The sequence below is a fragment of the Electrona antarctica genome (genome assembly GCF_951216825.1).
Source record: "Electrona antarctica genome assembly, chromosome: 21".
Classification (NCBI taxonomy): Eukaryota; Metazoa; Chordata; class Actinopteri; order Myctophiformes; family Myctophidae; genus Electrona; species Electrona antarctica.
The window spans coordinates 26492088-26516702 of NC_136802.1; the positions used below are offsets into that span (position 1 = coordinate 26492088).

The following is a 24615-nucleotide window of genomic DNA, read 5'->3' on the forward strand; positions in this document are numbered from 1 at the left end:
CCGCGGCCGGAGGGGGAGGATCCCGGGAATCCCATTGGTCGAGGGGGGGCGGAACGGGGCGCGGCTTCGGGGTGGAAACTACTCGAAAAATCTCTCCATCACATTTCATACACCGCGATACTTGGGACGAGAACACAACCAACTACACACACACACACACACATGGAGTCGTGACACACACAGACACACACACGCACACACACGTAGAGAGAAGTTGAATGTAGTTTAAGAACACATTTATACTAATTATAATAATGTTGTTGTTGTGTGTGCTGCTGTTGTGCGTCTGGAGCTCCGACCAGCGGCAGGTCTCTGCAGGTAAGACCGCCTCACGGCGCTCCCTGGCCCGGGCAGACAGCGAGCAGCGAGCCGCTGGTCTGTCTTGGACCTCCACACACTACACACTACTGGGATAAACATGCATGTAACATGTTTATTACATGTTTTAATTAATAATTGGCTTTGAATCAGTGGGTTTTTTCAACCCTTTTCATGTCAAAGGTCCATTATTTATTCAGCATTTGAGCCATGGACCACCATTTGATGAGATTTAGACTCTCAGACCCCCCCAAAAACAGTAGAATATGTTGTTGCTTGTCGTTTGGATTAGATTTTGTCCAGCTTTAAAGCTTGTCTACAGAGAATAATCATGTGGCTTTTTATCAGTGGTTTTCAACCTTTTTTCATATCAGGTCCATTATGTATTCGTCATTTTTTGAGCTACGGACCACCATTCGATGACATTTAGCCTCTCAGCTCAGACACAACTATTAGAATATCTATCTAGTTGTCGTTGGATAAGATTTTGTCCACAATTCCATGCTGTGTTGATGTTGGTACCATTAGGAGAGATAACGGGCCAAACGTTGATCAAAATAACAATTCTTCTACATTCTCTAATTGTGTAGACTTCTTGTGAATTAAGTAATGCAGATTTTTTATAATTCTTTATGTATCTCTTGAGAGCGTAAAATGAAAGCAAATGGACCATTTGGTTTCATGTTGCACTCAAGAGTTAAAGGGTCCATTTGGTTACCAAGATTTTTGTCTCAATGTGGTTTTTTACTGGTTAAATGAAGGTTCATTTATCTGGGGGGACCACCTGGAACCCCCTAAAGCAGTGGTTCCCAAAGTGGGGTCCGGGGACCCCCAGGGGTCCTTGAGGGACTTCCAGGGGGTACCCAGCTAAATTATAGTTTGGAATCAAATGGACCCTGGGTCTGTAACTCAGAGTGTGGGTCCATTTGGTTCCAGAGTTAAAATAACATTGATTTTACAATATAAATTGGGGGTCCCAGAGACAGAAATGCCATTAAATGGGGGTCCGTACACTAATGCATGTCAAACTGGTGGTCTGTGAAATTAAACTGTTTGAGAATCACTGCTAGAGCCGTAACTATCTTCTCTTATGGGGGTCCTTGTCATATGTTTTCAAATGGGGGTCCGCGGGCTAATAAATGTCAATTTGGGGGTCCTTGACATGAAAGAGTTTGGGAACCACTGCCCTAAAGGACCACTGGTTGAAAACCACATGTCTTAACGTGTTTAGTACATGTTTTCAATATATTGCCTGCGTTTTGATACAGTTGTCATTTCAATGCATATTTAATGCAGTTATGGCTTATGACGTCTTGTATCGCTATGTTTTGTTTACGCACAGGATATTTGTCACTGCTTGTTTGATGCCGTTAGTTTATAATTGTGTGTTATACTTTATTGTCACGTCACTGTGTTGAGTCAGGAATGGTAATGTGTGTATTATTCATTTATCGTTAAAACCAAGCGAGGACTCAAAAACAAAACACTGATTGATTGAAGATCACAATCAGCTTTGTCTAATCACAGATATTTTGGGATGCACCGAAACCGAATAGTCACCGGGTTTTATATATATATATATATATATATATATATATATATACATACACAATTTTAACGAGAAGTTTGTATTGTAGTTATTATGTTTGATGCAAATACTGAAGCCTTTATCTTAGCTTTACTGTTGTAATGCAGGAGAAAATACCGCTTAGCTGAGAGAGATATGAAGCAGGGACCCCTTAGCTGAGAGAGAGATGAAGCAGGGACCCCTTAGCTGAGAGAGAGATGAAGCAGGGACCCCTTAGCTGAGAGAGAGATGAAGCAGGGACCCCTTAGCTGAGAGACAGATGAAACGGGGACCCCTTAGCTGAGAGAAAGATGAAGCAGGGACCCCGAGAGAGAGAGATGAAGCAGGGACCCTTTAGCTGAGAGAGATGAAGCAGGGACCCCTTAGCTGAGAGAGAGATGGACCCCTTAGCTGAGAGACATAAAGCAGGGACCCCTTAGCTGAGAGAGATGAAGCAGGGACCCCTTAGCTGAGAGAGAGATGGACCCCTTAGCTGAGAGACATAAAGCAGGGACCCCTTAGCTGAGAGAGATGAAGCAGGGACCCCTTTAGCTGAGAGACAGATGAGCAGCAGGGACCACCACTACATATTGTGTATATTCAACCGTAAACTATGCTTAAATGTTAAACCTAACCTTATTCCTAAATCTAACCTCAGTAAAACTATGTCTAAACCTAACCTTATTCCTAAATCTAACCTCAGTAAAACTATGCCTAAACCTAACCTTATTCCTAAACGTATCCTCATTAAAACTATGCCTAAACCTAACCTTATTCCTATATGTAACCTCAGTAAAACTGTCTAAACCTAACCTTATTCCTAAACGTATCCTCATTAAAACTATGTCTAAATCTAACCTTATTCCTGAATCGTTTTCCACATCTACGCCAGCTCTGTGAAAATAGGTCTTTGTAGATCCCCATCATACAAATATTTATCCGCCTCCCTAGATCTTCGTTCACGAAGCAAATCCATGATGGAGATAGGTAGGTAGATACAGTAGGTCAGCGGCGACTCAGCGCTGACTCAGCGCTTCCCAAACCTTTTAGCCCGTAACCCAAAAGAGATATTAAGACGTTTGCCTGGCACCCACACTAGTGAAAATAGCAGATCTACACGTCACTTCATGCCGCATTTGTGAGCTTGTAGATCAGTTATTTTCACTACTTCTTAAACGTTTGTTTTTCTTATTTATGGAATTTCTTACATTTTTTTTAATTTAATTACATTTTTGAATTTAATTCATGGGGGTTGTAGATGGATGGTTAGATTACTGTTGTAGATGGATTCTACAGACAGACAGACAGACAGACAGACAGACAGCTGGGTAAGCAGAGGATCTAGAATACACATGTTGTTTACTATATAGATTACATCTGTGTGTGTTTTGGGCTTCACACACTGTGTGTGTGTGTGTGTGTGTGTGTGTGTGTGTGTGTGTGTGTGTGTGTGTGTGTGTGTGTGTGTGTGTGTGTGTGTGTGTGTGTGTGTGTGTGTGTGTGTGTGTGTGTGTGTGTGTGTGTGTGTGTGTGTGTGTGTGTGTGTGTGTGTGTGTGTGTGTGTGTGTGTGTGTGTGTGTGTGTGTGTGTGTGTGTGTTGCTCTGCATGCATTGTTAGGAGTCTTTCTCTGAACCCGGAGGATTCTCTTACAAAACTCTGCATGCAGGATTTCGATTGGATGTTTTTCCCATTTGCCAAAATCATTTTTTGTGAGAGGACCCCAAACTTCACTGCCATATATTGCAATAGGTTCAATCACTGATTGGAACATTTTGAGACCTGTCTGTCTGTCTGTCTGTCTCTCTCTCTCTGTCTCTCTCTCTCTGTGTCTCTCTCTCTCTCTGTATCTCTCTCTGTCTGTCTGTCTCTCTCTGTCTGTCTGTCTGTCTGTCTCTCTCTCTGTCTGTCTCTCAGTCTCTCTTCCTTCCTCTCTAACTTCTGCAATACAGTGAATGGTTATATTCTTAGCTGCGCACACATACACGTGCACGCACGCACACACGCACACACACAGGGGTCAGTGGGGGGGTGTGTGAGAGGCCAGGTGAGGACACAACAAGGGTAGTTCTGTGAGAATCGGAGGAATGCTCCTCAAAGGTTACATTCCTTGTGAGTCCTGACATACAGCCCTGAGGCTAGGGATGGGCTCATATATGATAGATATATATATATATATATACAGTATATATACTGTATATACACAGTGGTGTCATGCTCGTAGAACGCAGTACCACGGTGTGATACCACCAACACATGTTTCATGCGCACTTGCAGGTATATGGCACGGTGCGGTTCATGGTGCGAGACGCGTCCCCTTACAGAAGCGTATAGCGGACTATAGCATCTGTTGTGGGCAGCCCAGTCAATGTTGCTCTAGGCTAGGCTAGAGGCAAGACGGAGGTGAGAAAAAAACTAAATGGGTTCCTAGGCTCCGACAACAATGGATACATAGCCTGCCCCATTCGCACCTTTTAGTTTGACCAAGCTACGAAAGCTGCGGACGCAACTCGTGCATATCAATGCTCCATGTGTGACCTGGATAAGTAGGCTGTAGCCTATAGTGACTAGGCCAGTGTTGTTTTTGGCAGCAAATTTAGATTTTCATTTTAGTTTTAGTCACATTTTAGTCACCTGGAATGTTTTAGTGTTAGTCTAGTTTTAGTCGACTAAATATAAGATTTTAGTCGACTAAATCTACAGTTGATATAGTCGACTAAAATGTGTTTTGGCGGGCCTTGATGCCGTCGTAATGACTTTTTTCACTTGCTGAAAATAGCCGACGTGTTGTGAGCTTGTAGATCTGCTTTTTTCAGCATGCAACCAAGTGTAAAATTACTTATACTGGATCTCTTGTCCACTAGTCCCTTCTTAACATTTTAGTCTAGTTTTTATTTGTTGACGAAATCGTCAGTATCTTTAGTCTTAGTTATCATAGCTTAGTTTTCATGTAGTTTACATTCAGTTTTCCTCAGTGAAAGCAACATTTTTCGTCTTAGTTTTAGTCGACAAAAACAACACTGGACTAGGCCACACACAGGCACACGTGCGCCTATGTGCCTACTACAGACTCCCGCAGCTAGCCGATGTCGGGTAATGTCGCTAACCGCTGAACGTAACACTTCTCGTCTTGACAGTCTCCTCCGCCGGCCGCTCAGAGAACCGTGCGGAAAACGGGGCCGATAAAAGAGGCCAGGGTCAAAGGTTAACTGGGGTTAAAGGTTATCTAACCCACTGTCTCAAAACCATCATCTTGTCTACAGCCATGGGACTGATATCTATCCAATCAGGGCTGGCCGTCTGAGGACTTGGACATAACAGTACATTGATAGATCATTATTATTGATCCTGTGGGTGAATCCAGTCGCCAGAGGCAGCACAGCAGATATAGTACACATACAGAGGAAAGACACAGAGACAGTTTAGAGTAGTGACAAGATATCTGTAACTAGTTTAACCCATTTATGCTGAAATTAAAAAAAAAAGTCTTCTAAATTCTGACAATATTCTGATATTTCATGTCAAGGACCTCCAAAAATGCGCCGCATTTTCACGATAAAAAATAGCAGACCTACAAGCTCGTAGCGCAGCACTCGGTGCCGCGCTATGAGCTTGTAGATCTGCTATTTTTCAATAGCTAATGTATAACCTAATGCTTCAAACACCAAAAGGGGTTCCTGCCCAGAATGGGATAAAGGTTACTTTTTAGAGTAATTTACTAAAGATCTGTTAGAGATTACAGATGGAGTTTAGAGCTGATAATATAATCACTAAAGGTCTGAGTTTTGAGTGACAAGATAACTGTAGTTGGTCTAAAAGGGTCTGATTACACACGCATATCAACCTTTTCATCAACAGACAGACAGACAACAGTAGCAACGGGATGAGACACATGTTGGAATGTTTGTCTGTGTGTGTGTGTGTGTGGGGGGGGGGGGTGTTGGTTAGTGGGGGGTTGTGTGCAGTGTGGAGACTGTGAGGTTGGGGGTTGCGGTGGTAGTATGGTGTCGGACTAATGCCTGTCGGTCAGTCTGTTAGTATGTCGGACAAAACTTTGACCTGATCGATACGATTTCATGTATAAACATCTGATTGATGACATGTGATTAATGAGAACTGTGTGTGTGTGTGTGTGTGCGTGCGTGCGTGTAGATAAGCTGCTCGTCATCACTGCAGCAACAGAGGAGACTGACGGCTATGTCAGATTCATGAGGACCGCCAGCGAGTTCAACTACACTGTGAAGGTACACACACACACACACACACACACACACACACACACACACACACACACACACAGGGCAAGTGCTACGTGCGAGTCTGAAGAGTTGAGATTTCAGACAAATAAGTGTCGGTTAATGTCTTAATTTATTTATTTATAATTTTAGAGCCGAAAACCGAATAGTCAAAGAACAGGGTGTTACCTTTCGTAACCTATACTATTTTGTTGTGATGACGTGATCAAAATGTAATCATGTCTTTTGCCATTATCATGTAGCTCTACATACAACAATGGTACAGCCATGAGAGCAATGGTACAAAAACTGATAAAAAAAAAAGATCATATTCAGTATTCGGTTTCGGCCAAGACTTTCCCATTCGGTGCATCCCATAGAAGTGACTGACATTTAATAACTGTGTGTGTGTGTGTGCGTCTGTGCAGGTGCTGGGTCTAGGCGAGGAGTGGAAGGGGGGGGATGTGGCCAAAACGGTCGGTGGAGGACAGAAGGTTCGCTGGCTGAAGAAAGAACTGCTCAAACACTCTGACGACAAGGACATGGTCATCCTGTTTGTAGACAGGTGGGTCACATTGCTATTAGGGCTACTTTGTTTTGGAATTATTTTAATGATATAGGTCTACTCGAAATTGAATGTTTCGATGTCCTACACGTGGGGAGTCCATGGGGACACGTGGGGAGTCCATGGGGACACGTGGGGAGTCCATGGGGACACAGATGTCTGTGTGGGGAAGAATTAATTGGCACGATTGACTAAATTGACTTAAAAAAAAATCACACCTGTGTGAAGTGAGAGGGGCGCTCTTATCATCGTACATCATCATGACGTATATAGAAACTGTCTATTTGCTCAGACACAATGACACAAATTATCAATTTATTGTCAATGGGAATTTAATGTTTGTGTAGGACAAAGTTTGTGGCCACACACCCAAAAGCTGGATATTGGACTGGATATTGGACTCCAGGAAACGAGTCCTCACGTCCACTAGACAGATATCATCTTTCTATGTCTCTTTTCTTTCTCTTTGTTTTCACTTTCTTTCTCTCTTTTATCCCCCCCCCCCATTGAGAAACACGACACACCTGTCCTAATAAACACACAAAACACCACAAGGGTGGGCTGTGCACACCACGGACACACCCTGGTCTACATAGACACTATGACCACACACACACACACACACACACACACACACACCCTGCATGGTCTACATAGACACATTATAACCTCATTCACACGGGGCACATACGTTGGTCCGATGTAATACCGGTCGCCATGACCCCATTCTCACACACACACACACACACACACACACACACACACACACACACACACACACACACACTCGTGACTGTAGCTGTTGAGTCTGTGTGTGCACCCTATTTCAGTTTTCTGCCCCGCTTTGGCAGGGACTTTCGGCCTCTAGTTTTTAAACCGTGACTGAGGCGTGTGGTCTTCAAGCTAACTTGAGCCACGTGAGGCACCGCCGAGTGAGCGAGAGCTACTGTAAAGCGAGCCAGATAGAAACCGATAGCCCCACAGCCTGTGTGACTTCTGGCTGGATCCTACTGGTTCACCCATTCAGACTTCGGTGCTCTATTCAGAGCTACTATGACTGTGGTTGAACCAACGGTGACCACACACACGTGCACACACGCAAGCACGCACGCAGACACACGCACGCGTGCGCGCACACACACAGACACAATAATGACAGACCACTGTACTGTCTGTCTGTTTGTCTCTCTCTCTCTCTCTCTCTCTCATGTTATGTAATCTTGCATCAGTGTCTCTCTCTCTCTCTCTCATGTAATCTTGCATCAGTGTCTCTCTCTCTCTCTCTCTCTCTCTCTCTCTCTCTCATGTAATCTTGCATCAGTGTGCGTGCATGCGTGCGTGTGTTTCCATGGCCGTTATCAAGGGTTTGTAAGCACCCTGTTTTGTTCATTAATGTTCATTTGAATTGATCCATTCGTGCACTGTAGCCTACATGCTGTACTTATACAGTTGTACATGCCTGCCTATTCGGTGGGATTGTGCAGAACATTGCTAAACAATCACCTCTTCCACTGTCTTTGTACATGGTTTTGATTGATTGATTGATTCTTTATTTAAGTGTCAATGCTTCCGAAGAAGCCCAGCCCAATATGGACTTACAGGACACTTTTTACAGTTTGCATAAACGATGACAATAAACCGACATGACGGTTTGCAAATAATGATCAAGTGAATACCAAACTGACTAATACATCCCGGATCCTTACAAGCCAGATTACATAATATATAAAATTTAAAATTTAAATTAAAAACTGAAATAAAATAAAATACACCATTAGGCCTGTGACAGGAGACACATGTACCTACTTGAAGAGCTGGGATTGTCTTCTACTCCTGCAGGCTCTAGAAACAAACTGGGCTGTCCTAAATACTTCATTATTAAAATAACCAGTCTAACTTCTGACCATCATCTTCCCAGAATAGATCAGGATTTTTTTGTTGTTGTTGCATTGCCTCAAATAGTGAAACCCTCAAATCATCATACAAGGAACAATAAAACATAACGTGAAATTAATTTTCTGTAGAGTAAATCTTGAAAAAACAAGAGGGTGACCGCACACGCCAATAGCCAGAGTGCCAATTTGGTGTGCGTTAGCTTCTTTGTACACAGTATGAAATTAATTTTCCATATAATTTAGGTCACATACATTACTTAAACATTACATGATCTATTCTCTTCTGGCACCGCTGAAAACGGACCAACCTCAATAGCCAGAGGCAGGTACATTGTGAATGCCTCACATTCTGCCAGTGGACTGTTAGCTGGAATACAGCATGTCAGGATTGATTTAGCACTCACTGAATACTGAATACTTTAATTAACTGAGGTTTTGAGGCCTCACTAAACGACATTTGTCCCAAGAGTTGACATTAGTTGCTCAGTGGTGGAACAAGTACTCAGATCTTAGAAGTAGAACTGTATGATGAATTGACTATGAAGGACCCCGATGGAAACAAGAGCCTGCCATCGCGCAAATTCTAGCTTTTCACCAGAGGAGAAAAACGTTTTCCCCCCCCTTTTTTTCAAAATGAGTTAATAGCACAGGCAGACTCTTCATATACTAGAGCATGTCTGGAATAAGTGTCAGAGCTGAAATCGACATGTAAATATGAAATAAATGCTTAAACATGTAGCTAGGTGTAATGTTAGAGACCACAGAAGTGAACCTTTCAAGCCTGTTTTCTCAACTCGCTGTTTCTCTGCAAGACATTACTCTATAAGCTCCAAAACTGGTGGGTCAAACGGAACAACCAATATGTCAATTTGAAGCTATGATTCCCTGCTTTCATATGACATAAAAAAAAAAACGAAAATTCCAAAAAATCCAATGGCAGTCCCTCAGTCAAATTTTGGTGATTGGTGCCTTGCATGGTTTCTGCTGCCATCGGTGTGTGAATGTGTGTGTGAATGGGTGAATGTAATGCTGCACAATCTATGTAAAGCGCCTTGCTTGGATAAAGGCGCTATATAAATGCACCATTTTTTTTGGCCCGCAAATGGCCCGCGGGCCGCATATTGGGGAACCCTGCTATAGTGTATACTCCTACTGTACATGTACAGATGTTCTATTGTTAGACAGATGCTACGTTCTTAGCTTCCTTATGATCCTTGGTGACTATTTCTATGTATTTGATGTATCACCACCACCATGTGTTGTTCTTGCTTACTGTAAATCGCTCTGGATTATGAGCCTCTGATAAATGGCTAAATCGCAAATTGTTATGTATCGTTATAACTGGTTGTATTTGCGTGTGTTTCTATGGGTGTATCAAGGGTTTATAAGCACTAGTGTGTCTCTCTCTCTCTCTCTCTCCCCCCCTCTCTACTCCCTCTCTATGTGTCTCTCTCTTGTGTAATCTGTCTCTCGCTCTCTCTCTCTATCCCTATGTCTCTCTCTCGTGTAATCTCTCTCTCTATATATATACTGTATATCTCTGTCTCTCTCATGTAATCTTGCATCAGTTACAGAATAATTGCTGGAAGTTCCTTTCATAGAAAAATGTACACAAACATTATTTATACTGTATCGTATTGTCTGTCCCTGCTCTAACCGTGTGTGTGTGTGTGTGTGTGTGTGTGTGTGTGTGTGTGTGTGTGTGTGTGTGTGTGTGTGTGTGTGTGTGTGTGTGTGTGTGTGTGTGTGTGTGTGTGTGTGTGTGTGTGTGTGTGTGTGTGTGTGTGTGTGTGTGTGTGTGTGTGTGTGTGTGTGTGTGTGTGTGTGTGTGTGTGTGTGTGTGTGTGTGTGTGTGTTTTTTAGTTATGATGTGATCCTAGCTGCCGGTCCAGAGGAGATGCTACACAAGTTCTCCAGGTTTGGACATAAGATGGTGTTCAGTGCAGAGGGTTTCTGCTGGCCCGACCAGAGGCTGGCCACCAAATACCCTGTGGTGCACACTGGGAAGAGATACCTCAACTCTGGAGGTATGTACCCTATAGTGGGGTTCCGGGGACCCCCAGTGGTCCTTGAGGGATGTTTGTATGTTGATGATAGTTTGGAACCAAAATGGACCCTTATGGGTCTGTAACTCTGAGAGTGTACAAATGAAACCAAATGGACCCGGACTACACACACACAAGCACAGACGTATTTGTCTTTGCAAATAGAACAGTATCTTATTCATGTATTTTGTGCCTGTGTGTGCGCGTGCGTGTGTGCGTGTGTAGGTTTCATAGGCTACGCTCCAGAACTAAGTAATTTGGTTCAGCAGTGGAAACAGAAAGACAACGATGACGACCAACTGTTTTATACCAAGATCTACCTCGATAAGGCCCAACGGGTTAGTATTACTACTACAATTTACAATGTATGCATTTTAGCAGACGCTCTTAATCCAGAGTGATTTACAGTAAGCAACAACAACACAAGGACCTAAAGTAAACTAAGAACGTAGTCAACATATGGAATGTCAGAACAGGCCAGCTCCATAGAATATCTATATAATGAAACACTATAGAGTGCTATGTCTACATGTGAAATGCTATCTCAGAATCAGAAGCCTTTATTAGCCATACATGTAAACATGTTAGGAATTTGTTTCAGTAGTGCAGTTACCACAGCTGCCATGCATGGACGGCGCTATATTGGATACATTTCATCTTTCTTGCATCACCAAAAAGAAAGAAAAGGGAGGGGGGTGTGGGACGTAGCCTAATTCAGGTCAAACTGGGGGCCATTGAAATGAAAATGGTTGGAAATCACTGCTAGAGCCATACAAATCTTCTCTTATGGGGGTCATTGGCATATATTTTCAAATGGGCTAATGAGTGTCATTTCGGGGGTCCTTGACATGAAAAAGTTTGAGAACCACTGCTCTAAATGACATAAGTTTAGCCACCTGTAAGGTCGTCGAGATTAGAAAATCAATATAGCCAAGTGCTACTGTGGTTTCTGCTGACAGACCTGTCAAAACATCCTGATCATTACATACAATGTGTTGATCACATCACCAGTGATTGACTGATTGCCCAGTCAGCAGATAAGTTGATTGATTGATTGATTGATTTTCTGTCCTCAGACCAAGTACAACATGACTCTGGACCATCGATCGAGAATCTTCCAGAACCTCAATGGAGCCATTGGTGAGTCACGCACGCACAAATTTAGAATTCTGGACTTTTACTAAATCAATTCTTGAGTACTGTTTTCCACCACTGTATCCTGTATCCATTTCCCCAGGTAGTGGGACTGTTCATGGTTATGTGTAACACTCAGAGGGAGAGTAGCCCAGTGGTTCTTAAAGTGGGGTCCGGGGACCCCCAGGGGTCCTTGAGGGAGTTCCAGGGGGTCCCCAGCTAAATGATAGTTTGCAACCAACTGGACCTTAACGGGTCCATTTGGTTCCATTTGTACACTCTCAGAGTTAAATTAACATCGATTTTACAATATAAATTGGGGGTCCCAGAGATAGAAATTGCCATTAAATGGGGGGTCCGTAGACTAATGCATGTCAAACTGGGGGTCCTTGAAATTAAACAGGTTGAGAATCACTGCTAGAGCCATACAAATCTTCTCTTATGGGGGGTCCCTGGAATACCTTTTCAAATGGGGGGTCCGTGGGCTGATTAGTGTCAATGTGGGGGTCCTTGACATGAAAAGGTTTGGGAACCACTGCAGTAGCCAGTAGAGCAGCCTGATGGGTTCCTGTCATTCAGTAGCCGGTAGAGCAGCCTGATGGGTTCCTGTCATTCAGTAGCCGGTAGAGCAGCCTGATGGGTTCCTGTCATTCAGTAGCCGGTAGAGCAGCCTGATGGGTTCCTGTCATTCAGTAGCCAGTAGAGCAGCCTGATGGGTTCCTGTCATTCAGTAGCCAGTAGAGCAGCCTGATGGGTTCCTGTCATTCAGTAGCCGGTAGAGCAGCCTGATGGGTTCCTGTCATTCAGTAGCCGGTAGAGCAGCCTGATGGGTTCCTGTCATTCAGTAGCCTGTAGAGCAGCCTGATGGGTTCCTGTCATTCAGTAGCCGGTAGAGCAGCCTGATGGGTTCCTGTCATTCAGTAGCTGGTAGAGCAGCCTGATGGGTTCCTGTTAGAGCAGCCCGATGGGTTCCTGTCATTCAGTAGCCGGTAGAGCAGCCTGATGGGTTCCTGTCAGTCCTCCCTCCCCTGTTGCTTCATGCCAATCTTCACTGTATGGAAATAAAAGGCAGGAAACGTCAAAATGATGGATTCACTGAGGTGAAAACATTGTGGTCTTATTATAGGATCGTTGCTTCTGTATACACTCCATTATGGAGTAGTCCATGACTGCCACCTACTGGTGGAATGACATCTCTACAAGATGAAGCCACACAATTTATTACATTTCATTCATAATGTCTCTCTCTCTCATTAATTCATAATGTCTCTCTCTCTCTCTCTCTCTCTCTCTCTCTCTCATTCATAATCTCTCTCTCTCTCTCTCTCCCCCTCTCATTCATTCATAATGTCTCTCTCTCCCTCTCTCATTCATTCATAATCTCTCTGTCTCTCTCTCATTTATTCATAATTTCTCTCATTCATTCATAATGTCTCTCTCCCTCTCTCATTCATTCATAATCTCTCTCTGTCTCTCTCTTGTTCATTCATAATCTCTCTCTCATTCATTCATAATGTCTCTCTCTCTCTCTCCCTCTCTCTCATTCATTCATAATCTCTCTCTCCCTCTCTCTCATTCATTCATAATGTCTCTCTCTCTCCAGAGGAGGTGGTGTTAAAGTTTGAGAAGTCCAGGGTTCGAGCGCGGAACGTGGCCTATGACACACTTCCTGTTGTTATCCACGGAAACGGCCCCACCAAGGTAAGCAAGCCGACACTTTGGTGCTTCTACGCGATAAAAAAGTGTGCTTTGTAAGTTGTAACAGCCAGGGTATTTCTATATTGCAGCATTGATACTTTTACTTAAGTAAAACAGTGAGTACTTTTACTATGTACTATATCTCTGCTGCCGGGAAGAAACCTCTTAACTCCAAATTCTTCATTTTTCAGGAAATGAAAATTATACATTATACAGGAAATTAAGAAAACCTTATATTTTCAAAGCAATACTGCCCCATCAAAGTTGGTGTTGTGAGTTTATATATTGTCAATTACTTGCATGAGAGGGGAAGCGGTGGTGGAGTTAGCTGCTTTAGCAGACAGTTTGAGGGTCCAATGGAGTTAAGAGGTTTTCTCCAAAGCGTTTTTTTTACTACTTTCCATTGGTTCAATATTTTCAAAACAACACACAGACGTAAAGGGTGTTCAATAGCACTGATTTATGAAAAATCTGCCACAATGTTATGCTGCGTTCATATGGGGGGGCAGATTCAAAAGATACAAAGATGCAAAGCTACACTAGCACACAGAGTCACAGACAGGTGTATTTGTAGTCGTTAAGCAGCAGGAGGTCGTTAAGCAGCAGGAGGACGTTTGTTAGCAGCTCAACCACTGAAACCACAACAAACGTTCCAACACAGATACAATGAATTACTCTCCTACTGCTGCAGGTTCCATGTAATTCCAGTGTTGTTCAAGTGACAGATGCATGGTTTTCATATTGTGCGTGTGTGCGTGCAGCTCCAGTTAAACTACCTAGGTAACTACGTTCCTACGGCATGGACTCACGAGAACGGATGTGGAATCTGCAACGACGACCTCATGATCATGGACAACTATGATGTACGTATAACAATTCACAATGTATAGGCATTTATCAGACGCTCTTAACCCATTTAGACCTGAGGACGATTCTACAAATGTCTTCTAAATCCTAAAACTTGTTTTGCGTGCGTGCGCATGTGTGTGCGCATGTGCGTTCGTGCGTGTGCATGCGTGTAAGGTCATTGTTGACCTGGCGTCCTATAGAGCGTCGCAGTCCCCCCCCCCCCCCCCCCCCGAGAGACACCGGAAAAGAATCCCCCGTTCATTTTCCTCATAGACTTTTCAAAAAGTATTTATTTAAAGACGTTTACGCCGCGGACAAAGCCAACTCTTGTCGTGACAAATCATGACAATAAACACAATGTTTTGGGCCGAACAAACAAGAAAAAAACGGCAGGTTACAACACTTTTTTGTTGTTGTTTTTCTTCTTTGTAATTATTTGTTTGGTCCAAAATATTGTGTTTGTTGTCATGATTTGTCACGACTCGAGTTGGCTTAAAAGGTTCTTTAAATAGATACTTTTTGAAATGTCTATGGGGAAAATGCATTGGGAATCATTTCCTGGGCCTGGCGTCGTCGTGAAAGGGGGCGGGACCGCACCGCTCTATAGTGTTTATAGTTTCAATGTACAGCTTATTTTCGAGGGGAGCTAGCCCCTCCTATATTCAGCTATTAGTGTACATTTCTGTCCTACACAAATTAAATTCCCAGTGACAATGAATGGAGAATTGTACAGTGTACACTGTACAGAAAAAAATTTGTACAGTGTACAGTATGTGGACCACGGTGACATTGATCAATTCTTGATTTACAAAATTCTTCTAATATATTATTTATGCCCCAAAATCTATAAATCTCACACTATGAAGGCAACCGGCCGGTTCCACGCGCTGCACAAGGTTCCCTTTTTTCACTTGAGCACCTGCCCCTCTAAATGTCTGTGCACGCCACTGCTTGTGTTACCTTGTTTAGCTTCTGCTAAATGCCGTGTGTGTGTGTGTGTGTGTGTGTGTGTGTGTGTGTGTGTGTGTGTGTGTGTGTGTGTGTGTGTGTGTGTGTGTGTGCGTGTGCGTGTGCGCGTGCGCGTGCGCAGGATGAAGACATGCCCGTGGTGCACGTAGCGGTGTTTATCGAGCAGCCGACTGCCTTCCTGGAAGAATTCCTCAACAGACTGACGACCTTGAACTACCCCATGGAGAAAATACGTCTGTTTATTCACAACAATGTACGATACACACACACACATTATAATAATATAATTTTCGATTTCTTCCAACTCACACAATTCTGTCCTCCTTTCATGTATTATATAATGTATATTTAATGTGTATTACAACATTTATATTTCAGGTTGTTTAACCATGAAAAACACCTTGAGTATTTAATGCATTATATGATGCATTTAATGTATTGTACAATGTATTCTATAATGTATTCATGTGTGCCATATTTTAGGTTGAAACACATTGAAGCGTATTCCAGTATTTAATGTACATTTAATGTACTAATATCTGTATATTCCAGGTTGTTTATCATGAGAAACACATCGAGGCGTTCTGGCAGAAAAACAAGGTTCTGTTTCCTGATGCTCGTCTGGTCGGACCTGAAGAGAACCTCCAGCAGGACCAGGCCAGAACCATGGCTGTGTGAGTACAATATATATATATACATTAATATTACTTAACCCATTTAGACCTGAGCTCGATTCTACAAATGCCTTCTAAATTCTGACAGTTTTCAGAAAAAACCCATGTTTCTATGTCAGTGGTGCTCAAACAGCTTGTAGATCTGCTATTTTTCAATAGCTAAAGTATAACATAATGCTTAAAACACCAAAAGGGGTTCCCGCCCAAAATTGATTAATACTACCATTAATACTACTATATACTTAACCAGGACCAGGCCAGAACTATGGCTGTGTGAGTAAAGAAAAAAACAAAGAACCATCTGTATTAGAAGATCACACCACTAGACACTAATATGACACTCAAATTCTATATTGTGTGTGTGCGTGTGTGTGCGTGTGTACGTGCATGTCTTCCAGCGAGGCGTGTAAGAAGGCTCCAGAGTGTGACTACTACTTCAGCATTGACTCGGATGTGGCTCTCATCAACCCTGATGTACTACGCATACTTATAGAGGAGAACAAGTATGTACTGGTGTACTATGCATACTTATAGAGGAGAACAAGAATGTACTGATGTACTATGCATACTTATAGAGGAGAACAAGTATGTACTGGTGTACTATGCATACTTATAGAGGAGAACAAGTATGTACTGATGTACTACGCATACTTATAGAGGAGAACAAGTATGTACTGATGTACTCTGCATACTTATAGAGGAGAACAAGTATGTACTAATGTACTCTGCATACTTATAGAGGAGAACAAGTATGTACTGATGTACTCCGCATACTTATAGAGGAGAACAAGTATGTACTGATGTACTCCGCATACTTATAGAGGAGAACAAGTATGTACTGGTGTACTATGCATACTTATAGAGGAGAACAAGAATATACTGATGTACTATGCATACTTATAGAGGAGAACAAGTATGTACTGATGTACTTTGCATACTTATAGAGGAGAACAAGTATGTAGTGATGTACTATGCATACTTATAGAGGAACAAGTATGTACTGATGTACTACGCATACTTATAGAGGAGAACAAGTATGTAGTGATGTACTATGCATACTTATAGAGGAGAACAAGTATGTACTGATGTACTAAGCACACTTATAGTCGAGGGGAATAAGTATGTACTGATGTACTAAGCACACTTATAGTCGAGGGGAATAAGTATGTACTGATGTACTAAGCACACTTATAGTCGAGGACAACAAGTATGTACTGATGTACTATGTATACTCTCTCTCCCCCCCACTCTGTGTATGTCTATGTCTCTCTACCAGATCGGTGATAGCCCCCATGTTGTCCAGACATGGTAAGCTGTGGTCCAACTTCTGGGGAGCGTTGAGTCCAGAGGGGTTCTACTCGCGTTCAGAGGATTACATCGACATCGTCCAGGGCAAGAGAGTGTGAGTGCACGCACGCACGCACGCACGCACGCACGCACGCACTTCTGGAAACCTCTTGGAAATAACTTACTAACCGTGCATTACCTGTCCTGTATATGCAACCGTTTTAACTAGCGCTGCACCATTCTTGCTCAAATGTGAATCGCGATTCTTTTTCTCCACAAGAATCGAGATCACAAGAATCGAGATCACAAGTCTCACACGAGTCTCATAATTGCCATGAAAATATGTATTTGTCTTTTGTCCAAGTTCAGCCGACTACTGTGGCTTTAAAACGGACAACTTCAAAGTGATTGACCCTAAACCTCTCTTAAAGTCTCTCTCTTGTAGCAAAAACACAAAACGGAGTCACTAAAATGAATTAGACAGCCAACTAGTGCTGCACCGTTCTTGCTCAAATTTTGAAATGAGATCGCATAACATTAATAACCTCTTTCTCTCTCTCTCTCTCTCTCTGCGTAGCGGCCTATGGAACGTGCCCTACATAACCCAGGTGTACCTGATCAAAGGCAGTGTGTTGAGATCCAAACTGAAGCACGTCAGTCTGTATGAGCAGGAGGGAATGGACCCTGATATGGTGTTCTGTCGGACCGTACGAGACCAGGTACTGTGTGTGTGTGTGTGTGTGTGTGTGTGTGTGTGTGTGTGTGTGTGTGTGTGTGTGTGTGTGTGTGTGTGTGTGTGTGTGTGTGTGTGTGTGTGTGTGTGTGTGTGTGTGTGTGTGTGTGTGTGTGTGTGTGTGCGACGCTGCAGTTAGTAGATTATTTTAACGGTAATGTTTGAAAACGTTAACTGTGGTTTGTATATAGTTCATAACATTCAAAGATCTTGTGGCGACATTGGATGTCAAAAACAAATCCATGGCCCGGGGGGCTGGCGTAGCCGTCTGGGCACCTTGGCTGGTAATCCAGTCTGGCAGTATGCCGCGGGTTCGACTCCCAATCCCGACGGCCTTTACTGCTTGTCACCCCCCCCCCCCCCCCCCCATTTCCTGTCAGCCTACTGTATACCTATCCCTCTATAGAAAATAAAATAAAGGCGAAAGCCAGTTTAGCCACAAAAAATATATCTTAAAAAAAAACAAATCCATGCTGATTTACATTTGTCTCTCTGTCTGTCTCTCTGTCTGTGTCTGTCTGTCTCTCTCTCTCTCTCTGTGTCTCTCTCTCTCTCTCTCCAGGGAGTGTTTATGTTCGTATCAAATCGTGATGAGTTTGGTCGTCTGGTTTCGTCTGCAAACTACAACACGTCCAAACTGCACCCCGACATGTGGCAGATATTTGACAACCCTATGGTACGCACGCACGCACTCACACACTCACACACACACACACTAATCAATCCTTAGTCGGGGACAGCCCTAATAGTTAGTCATAGTCTTCTTATCTTAGCTCTAGTCTTTATTTAGTTTTCGTCTGTGAAAACAGGTAGTCGACAGACAAATATTTTTCGACACACACACTCGCTGTTTCTGTTTGTTCGTCTATCTTCATAGCCTGTGTGTGTGTGTGTGTGTGTGTGTGTGTGTGTGTGTGTGTGTGTGTGTGTGTGTGTGTGTGTGTGTGTGTGTGTGTGTGTGTGTGTGTGTGTGCGTGTGCGCAGGACTGGAAGGAGAAATATATAAATATCAACTACACCAAGATCTTCGAGGATAATACTACATTTGTGGAACAGGTAATTCTAACGTCTATAATAAAACCACAATATCAGTCTGGACTTCAACCAATGGGGCATAGCAGTGGGTGTGGTTTTCTGGTTCCACTGAAAAGTCGGCCATTCTTTTTTTTCCCATAGAGATTTACAAAAATATTTATATCAATTATTCTAAGCCATCCAGGATCCTGGTGAGTCATGACCATAACACTTTTGATTCTGGGAAAACATTTTTTTTTATTAACACATTTTGGACTGATGTTGATTTTAAAAAAGCCTTCTAAATCCTAACACTTTTATGAATGTTTCTATGTCAGTGGTGCTCAACCCTTTTCATGTCAAGGACCCCCAGAAATATCTGTATTTGGCTGCGGGCGTTCAGATGTGGCCCCCCCCCCCCCCCCCCCCCCTCAGAAACAAAGATTTGAGTTAAAAGCGTTATATAAAGAATATATATGCAAAGATTTGCGCCACGTTTTCATGATTTAAAAAATAGCAGACCTACAAGCTCGTGAGCTTGTAGATCTGCTATTTTTCAATAGCTAAAGCATAACATAATGCTCAAAACACCAACATGGGTTAACAGAATCAACAGTGTTATGACTTATGAGCATCCTGGGAAGGCTTGAGTCTAGGCTTAGAATAATTTATATAAATATTTTTGTAAATCTCTATGGGAAAAATGAATGGCAGATTTTTTTCAGTGGATTGGCTGAGAGTATGAGGTATCAGACAATGATACCTCACGGGGGGCAATCAGTGACTGGGTTTCGACCGCACAAACAGTGAAAAGAAGAACTAATTGTTTCACTAATGATTAGATCAAGGTCATGGCTGGGGACCCCCGAACATGCTTTGGCCATGTCTCGCGACCCCCAAGGGATCACGACCCCAAGGTTGAGAACAACTGGGGCGCGTTCGGAAATAGCACACTGTGCAATGCAAACTAATAGGCGAGTGCACTCCCAGTGCGCATTTCCAAACGCACCCCTGGTCTATCTGACCAGAACTGTCTGACCAACATTGTGTGTGTGTGTGTGTGTGTGTGTGTGTGTGTGTGCGCAGCCTTGTCCAGATGTGTACTGGTTCCCAACCTTCTCAGATAGGATGTGTGACGACCTGGTGGAGACCATGGAGGACTATGGAGAATGGTCTGGTGGACGCAACAATGTATGTATTTGGTCGCCGACCCCCATCTGAAAATATGTTGTTCCGCGGACCCCCCTCCCCCCAGAAGCAAAGATTTGCGTTAACGTTCGCTCTGAAAGAATATATATTCAAAGATTCATGCCACATTTTCACGATTTTTCAAAAATAGCAGACCTACAAGCTCGTAGCGCGGCACTCGGTGCCGTGCTATGAGCTTTGAGCTCTACAAGCTATGAGCTTGTAGATGTTGTTGCTGTGATTTTAATGTGATGTATGGGTTGTACTATAATATGTGGTATCTAGTTCTGTAATAATGGGTGATTCTATGATTTGTAAGAAGAAAAACAAAACAAAACCTGCCTTTTTTTTCTTTCCTAATTATTTGATCGGCCCAAAACATTGTGTTTATTGTCATGATTTGTCACAACTCGAGTTGGCTTTGTCCACGGCGTAAACGTCTTTAACTAAATACTTTTTGAAAAGTCTATTAGGAAAATGAACAGGGAACAAGAACGGCACAAGAGATTCCCATCCTGAATGGGTTAATGAAGTGGGAGTTATAACTATAATCATGGATATGAACAGTTTAGTATTGTCATAATGCCATTACAATCAATGACACTGTGTGTGTGTGTGTGTGTGTGTGTGTGTGTGTGTGTTTGTGTGCGTGTGCGTGCAGGACGAGCGTCTAGCCGGAGGCTATGAGAACGTGCCTACCGTCGACATTCACATGAACCAGATCGGCTTCGAGAAGGAGTGGCTCAAGTTCCTCAAAGACTACGTCGTCCCTGTGACCGAAAAAATGTACCCTGGTTACTACCCCAAGGTACACACACACACACACACGCACGCACACAGACCAGGAGACAGATAATGTCTCGCTGTAGCGTCCACACTGTGGAACGAGAGAGCGTCAGGAGCGTCTGATATTTGCCTGATGAAGACCTAGTCGGTCGAAACGTTGCAATTTGTTGCCTTAAAATAAAGTAAGTCTCAGAGCTCTACAAACTGGTGTGCGTATGTTCTATATGCACAGTTGTCATGTGTCTTGCATCTTGCATATGTGTGTACAGTATTAACCCCCTCCTCCCCCGCTGCGCTCCGTGCAGGCCCAGGCTATAATGAACTTTGTGGTTCGGTATCGTCCAGACGAGCAGCCGTCTCTACGACCTCACCACGACTCGTCAACGTTCACCATAAACATCGCTCTGAACAACAAGTACATCGACTACCAGGTACGCACACACGCACGCGCACGCACGCAGGCAGGCACGCACGCACACACAGTTGTGGAGCTCACTGTGACGTCGTGTTTTCTAACCCTAACCCAACCTCAGTCTTAACCAGCCACGTATGTCCCCTAACCTCATATCAGTTTTAACCAGCCACGTAAGTCCCCTAACCTCATATCAGTCTTAACCGGCCAAGGTTAAGACAGTTATGAGGTGACGGAAGCTTGCCCGGCTTAGCAACGGTTACTATAGCTATTTGGATTGGCATTGTGGGTGGAGTTTAGCGAAGGGTAATTAGCTAGTAATGCATGTAGAATTGAAGGTATTAATATATCTTTTGTCTGTCTGTCTGTCTGTCCACCTGTCTGCCTCTCCACCTGTCTATCTCTCCACCTGTCTATCTCTCCACCTGTCTGCCTGTCCTGTCTATCTCTCCACCTGTCTCCCCCCACAGGGAGGCGGCTGTAGGTTCCTGCGTTACGACTGTAATGTGGAGTCACCCAGAAAGGGGTGGAGCTTCATGCACCCTGGACGACTGACCCACTACCATGAGGGTCTGCCCACCACCCAGGGCACCCGCTACATCATGGTGTCCTTCGTTGACCCCTAGAGTGTGTGCGCGTGCGAGTGTGTGTATGTGTGTGTGTGTGTGTGTGTGTGTGTGTGCGCGCGTGCGTGTGTGTGTGTGTGCGTGTGTGTCTCTCATACACAATTGGCCAAACTTACATTTAGATTCTTTGACTGCCAACTATCTCGTAGATCGATTGATTTCCCTTTCTATCAAATATGAAACGGTTTAGCTGAAAATCAACCTTTAGCCCGTATCCAAGTAGCCCTTTTAGTGAGCAAGGCGTTGCTAGGCAACGCCTTGCTCACCCCCGACCGCACGAACCATGCGCGCGCATCCCATAGAGTCCTGTTCTAATTACGTTCTTCTCTCGCTTGTTTTCTCTAACAAACTATGGCGCTGCCTGTGGTGTTGATCAGACATCTGAGGTTCGGATCTGATTATATTTTGTTTTTCACGGCGATTAAACTATTACCGTTTCTGGTGAAAGATAGACATTGTGTACTAATGCTAATTAGCACACAATGTGCTGGTGCTAATGCACCAGTGGCCACACGGTGGCAGCAAAAGAGTTGATGCATTTTATTACGTTTTCCTCTTGAAACTATATTTATTTAAATCTATTCTTGGCCGAGTTACAGAAGTTATTGATAACTTTGTAATATTACACACACACAGACACACGCACGCGCACGCGCGCACGCAAGTTTGATACACGGCCTGTCACAAACACTGTGTGTGTGTGTGTGTGTGTGTGTGTGTGTGTGTGTGTGTGTGTGTGTGTGTGTGTGTGTGTGTGTGTGGCTGCACCCTACTGCCTTATGTATGAATTCTACAGCTTTATATCGATGATTTATATTGATCTGTGGATCTATGCAATATATGAAAACTCCACGTGTGTGTGTGTGTGTGTGTGGGTCTGCGAGTGTGTGTGCATGTTTCCGTGTGTTAAAATCGATCGACATCAGGAAGTTTCATTTCCACAAACATATCATTTCACATTGCAGTTTGATGGGAGTTCTGATCACATTGATTGATTGACAGGTCAACCTGCCAGACAGATTGATGAACCTACCTGTGAATAGGATAGAGGACACATAGCAGGAGCTTTCTTCCTATAGGTCAAAGGTCAAAAGTTTGAATCCCAGGATTTGTAAAGCAGAATAAAATGTCTTGACTGAAAGAAATGTTGCTGATTTATTTATCCATAACCAGAGTACAAAACACATAGGCTTAAAAAACCTTTAAAGGTTTTACTCTGGTCTTATTATGGATAATTAAATGTGTTGCTTCCATAGAAGACATGCTGGTTTCTATCCTAAAATGACTGAGAACTTTAATCCTCATTTACAGTTTTTGTGTGCCTTAGTTTTATTCTGACCTCGATTACATTATGTTTTTTTGTCCTCATTTGAACCACTTTCAACCTCGTGTCAAAACATTAGATCTACAAGCTCACGGTGTGTTGCGGAGCTTGTGCCGCTGCGTCTGCCTTTTGTGTAGAGATTAGTGAAGAAAATATAGGACTTTTAGTGGTTTAAATAAAACGAGATTACTTTTTTTCATTTTAACAACATACGTATGGGTCAAAAACATCTGGAGGACTCTCCCAAAAACACCTACGGGTCAAAGTCTATGTCCGTGGTCTAGATCACTGGTTCCCAAACAGTGACCCATTTGTGGGTTTTCAAAAAACATTCCCTAAAAAAAAGCTAAACTTTTCATGAATTAAACAAAAATTCAATGATTTTTTCCATAAATTAACAAATGAACAAAAGCAGTAGTGAAAATAGCCGAGCTCACAACACGGCGCAAAGCGACATTTTCACAAATTTGGGTCCTGGGAGAAGGTCTAGTTTCTGTTTTCACGCGCTAAAAAGTTTAGGAACCACTGGTCTAGCTCATATACATGTTTAATTGATAAAATGATGAGCTAGTTGTGCACAACAACACTTTGATAACATTTCAACTCTGTTCGTTCCTTTAAGTGTTTTTTTTCTCTCTGCTGATCAGTAAAACGCTGTCTTTTATTTGATCGTCTAAAATTGAATACCTGGTGTTTATGAGTGTGTGTCAATCAACATAGAAGTATGACAGCTGCGATGTCATGATTGTTCCACGATGATGTCATATACGGTCGACCAATAGCCATGGTTTATTTTGGTGTTCATGGCATAGGCTCATATGGTACCTTTAGAGCTCTGTAACTTTCAAGAGTTTACAGAACTGTAAGGGTCCATTTGGTTCCACACTCTTCAGTTACAGACCCGTAAGGGTCCATTTGGTTCCATGTGTTACACTCTCAGGGGACCCGTAAGGGTCAACTCTTGTGGTCCCCAAACCTGCCACCAGTGCCATAACCACACTCCCATTGCTCCAAAAAGTATCACATTATTATTATTATATAAGAAAGATGAACTTTATATTTGTGTATTTTTATTGTTCTATTTTTCATCATTGTAGTTGACTGTGACGTGGCCATGATTGACAACCTGGTGTTTTTTTTATTTCATTGTTATATCTTCTATTCAGTGTCTGAACCGGTCAGTGTCTTTTGTACAAAATGAAAAACCTGATTTTAAATTATTTGATGATTCAACAAATAAAAGGATTCAAACTTTAATAAATATGTTTTCTGTAAAAGCTGTTGTTTTGGGTTTTTTA

General features: G+C 42.9%; 1 protein-coding gene and 1 long non-coding RNA gene across 2 annotated transcripts in view; one reads left to right on the plus strand and one right to left on the minus strand.

Moving 5' to 3' along the window:
• The first annotated feature begins 126 nt into the window (after positions 1-126).
• On the plus strand, positions 127-24594 carry plod3 (procollagen-lysine, 2-oxoglutarate 5-dioxygenase 3). Its single transcript, XM_079491700.1, has 19 exons — positions 127-318; positions 6036-6127; positions 6547-6683; positions 10442-10605; positions 10849-10961; positions 11700-11763; positions 13361-13458; positions 14217-14318; positions 15395-15526; positions 15826-15947; positions 16346-16450; positions 17224-17349; positions 17812-17953; positions 18530-18643; positions 18952-19023; positions 20068-20172; positions 20831-20977; positions 21261-21386; positions 21838-24594. Exons 1-19 carry the CDS (start codon positions 255-257, stop codon positions 21991-21993), a joined length of 2181 nt encoding a protein of 726 aa, XP_079347826.1. The 5' UTR covers positions 127-254; the 3' UTR covers positions 21994-24594.
• Positions 24126-24615, minus strand: part of LOC306914596 — a 65788-nt gene continuing 65298 nt past the window's right edge. The window contains exon 2 of the long non-coding RNA XR_013788710.1: positions 24126-24177. This is a non-coding gene — a long non-coding RNA (uncharacterized lncRNA). The remainder of the gene's footprint in view (positions 24178-24615) is intronic.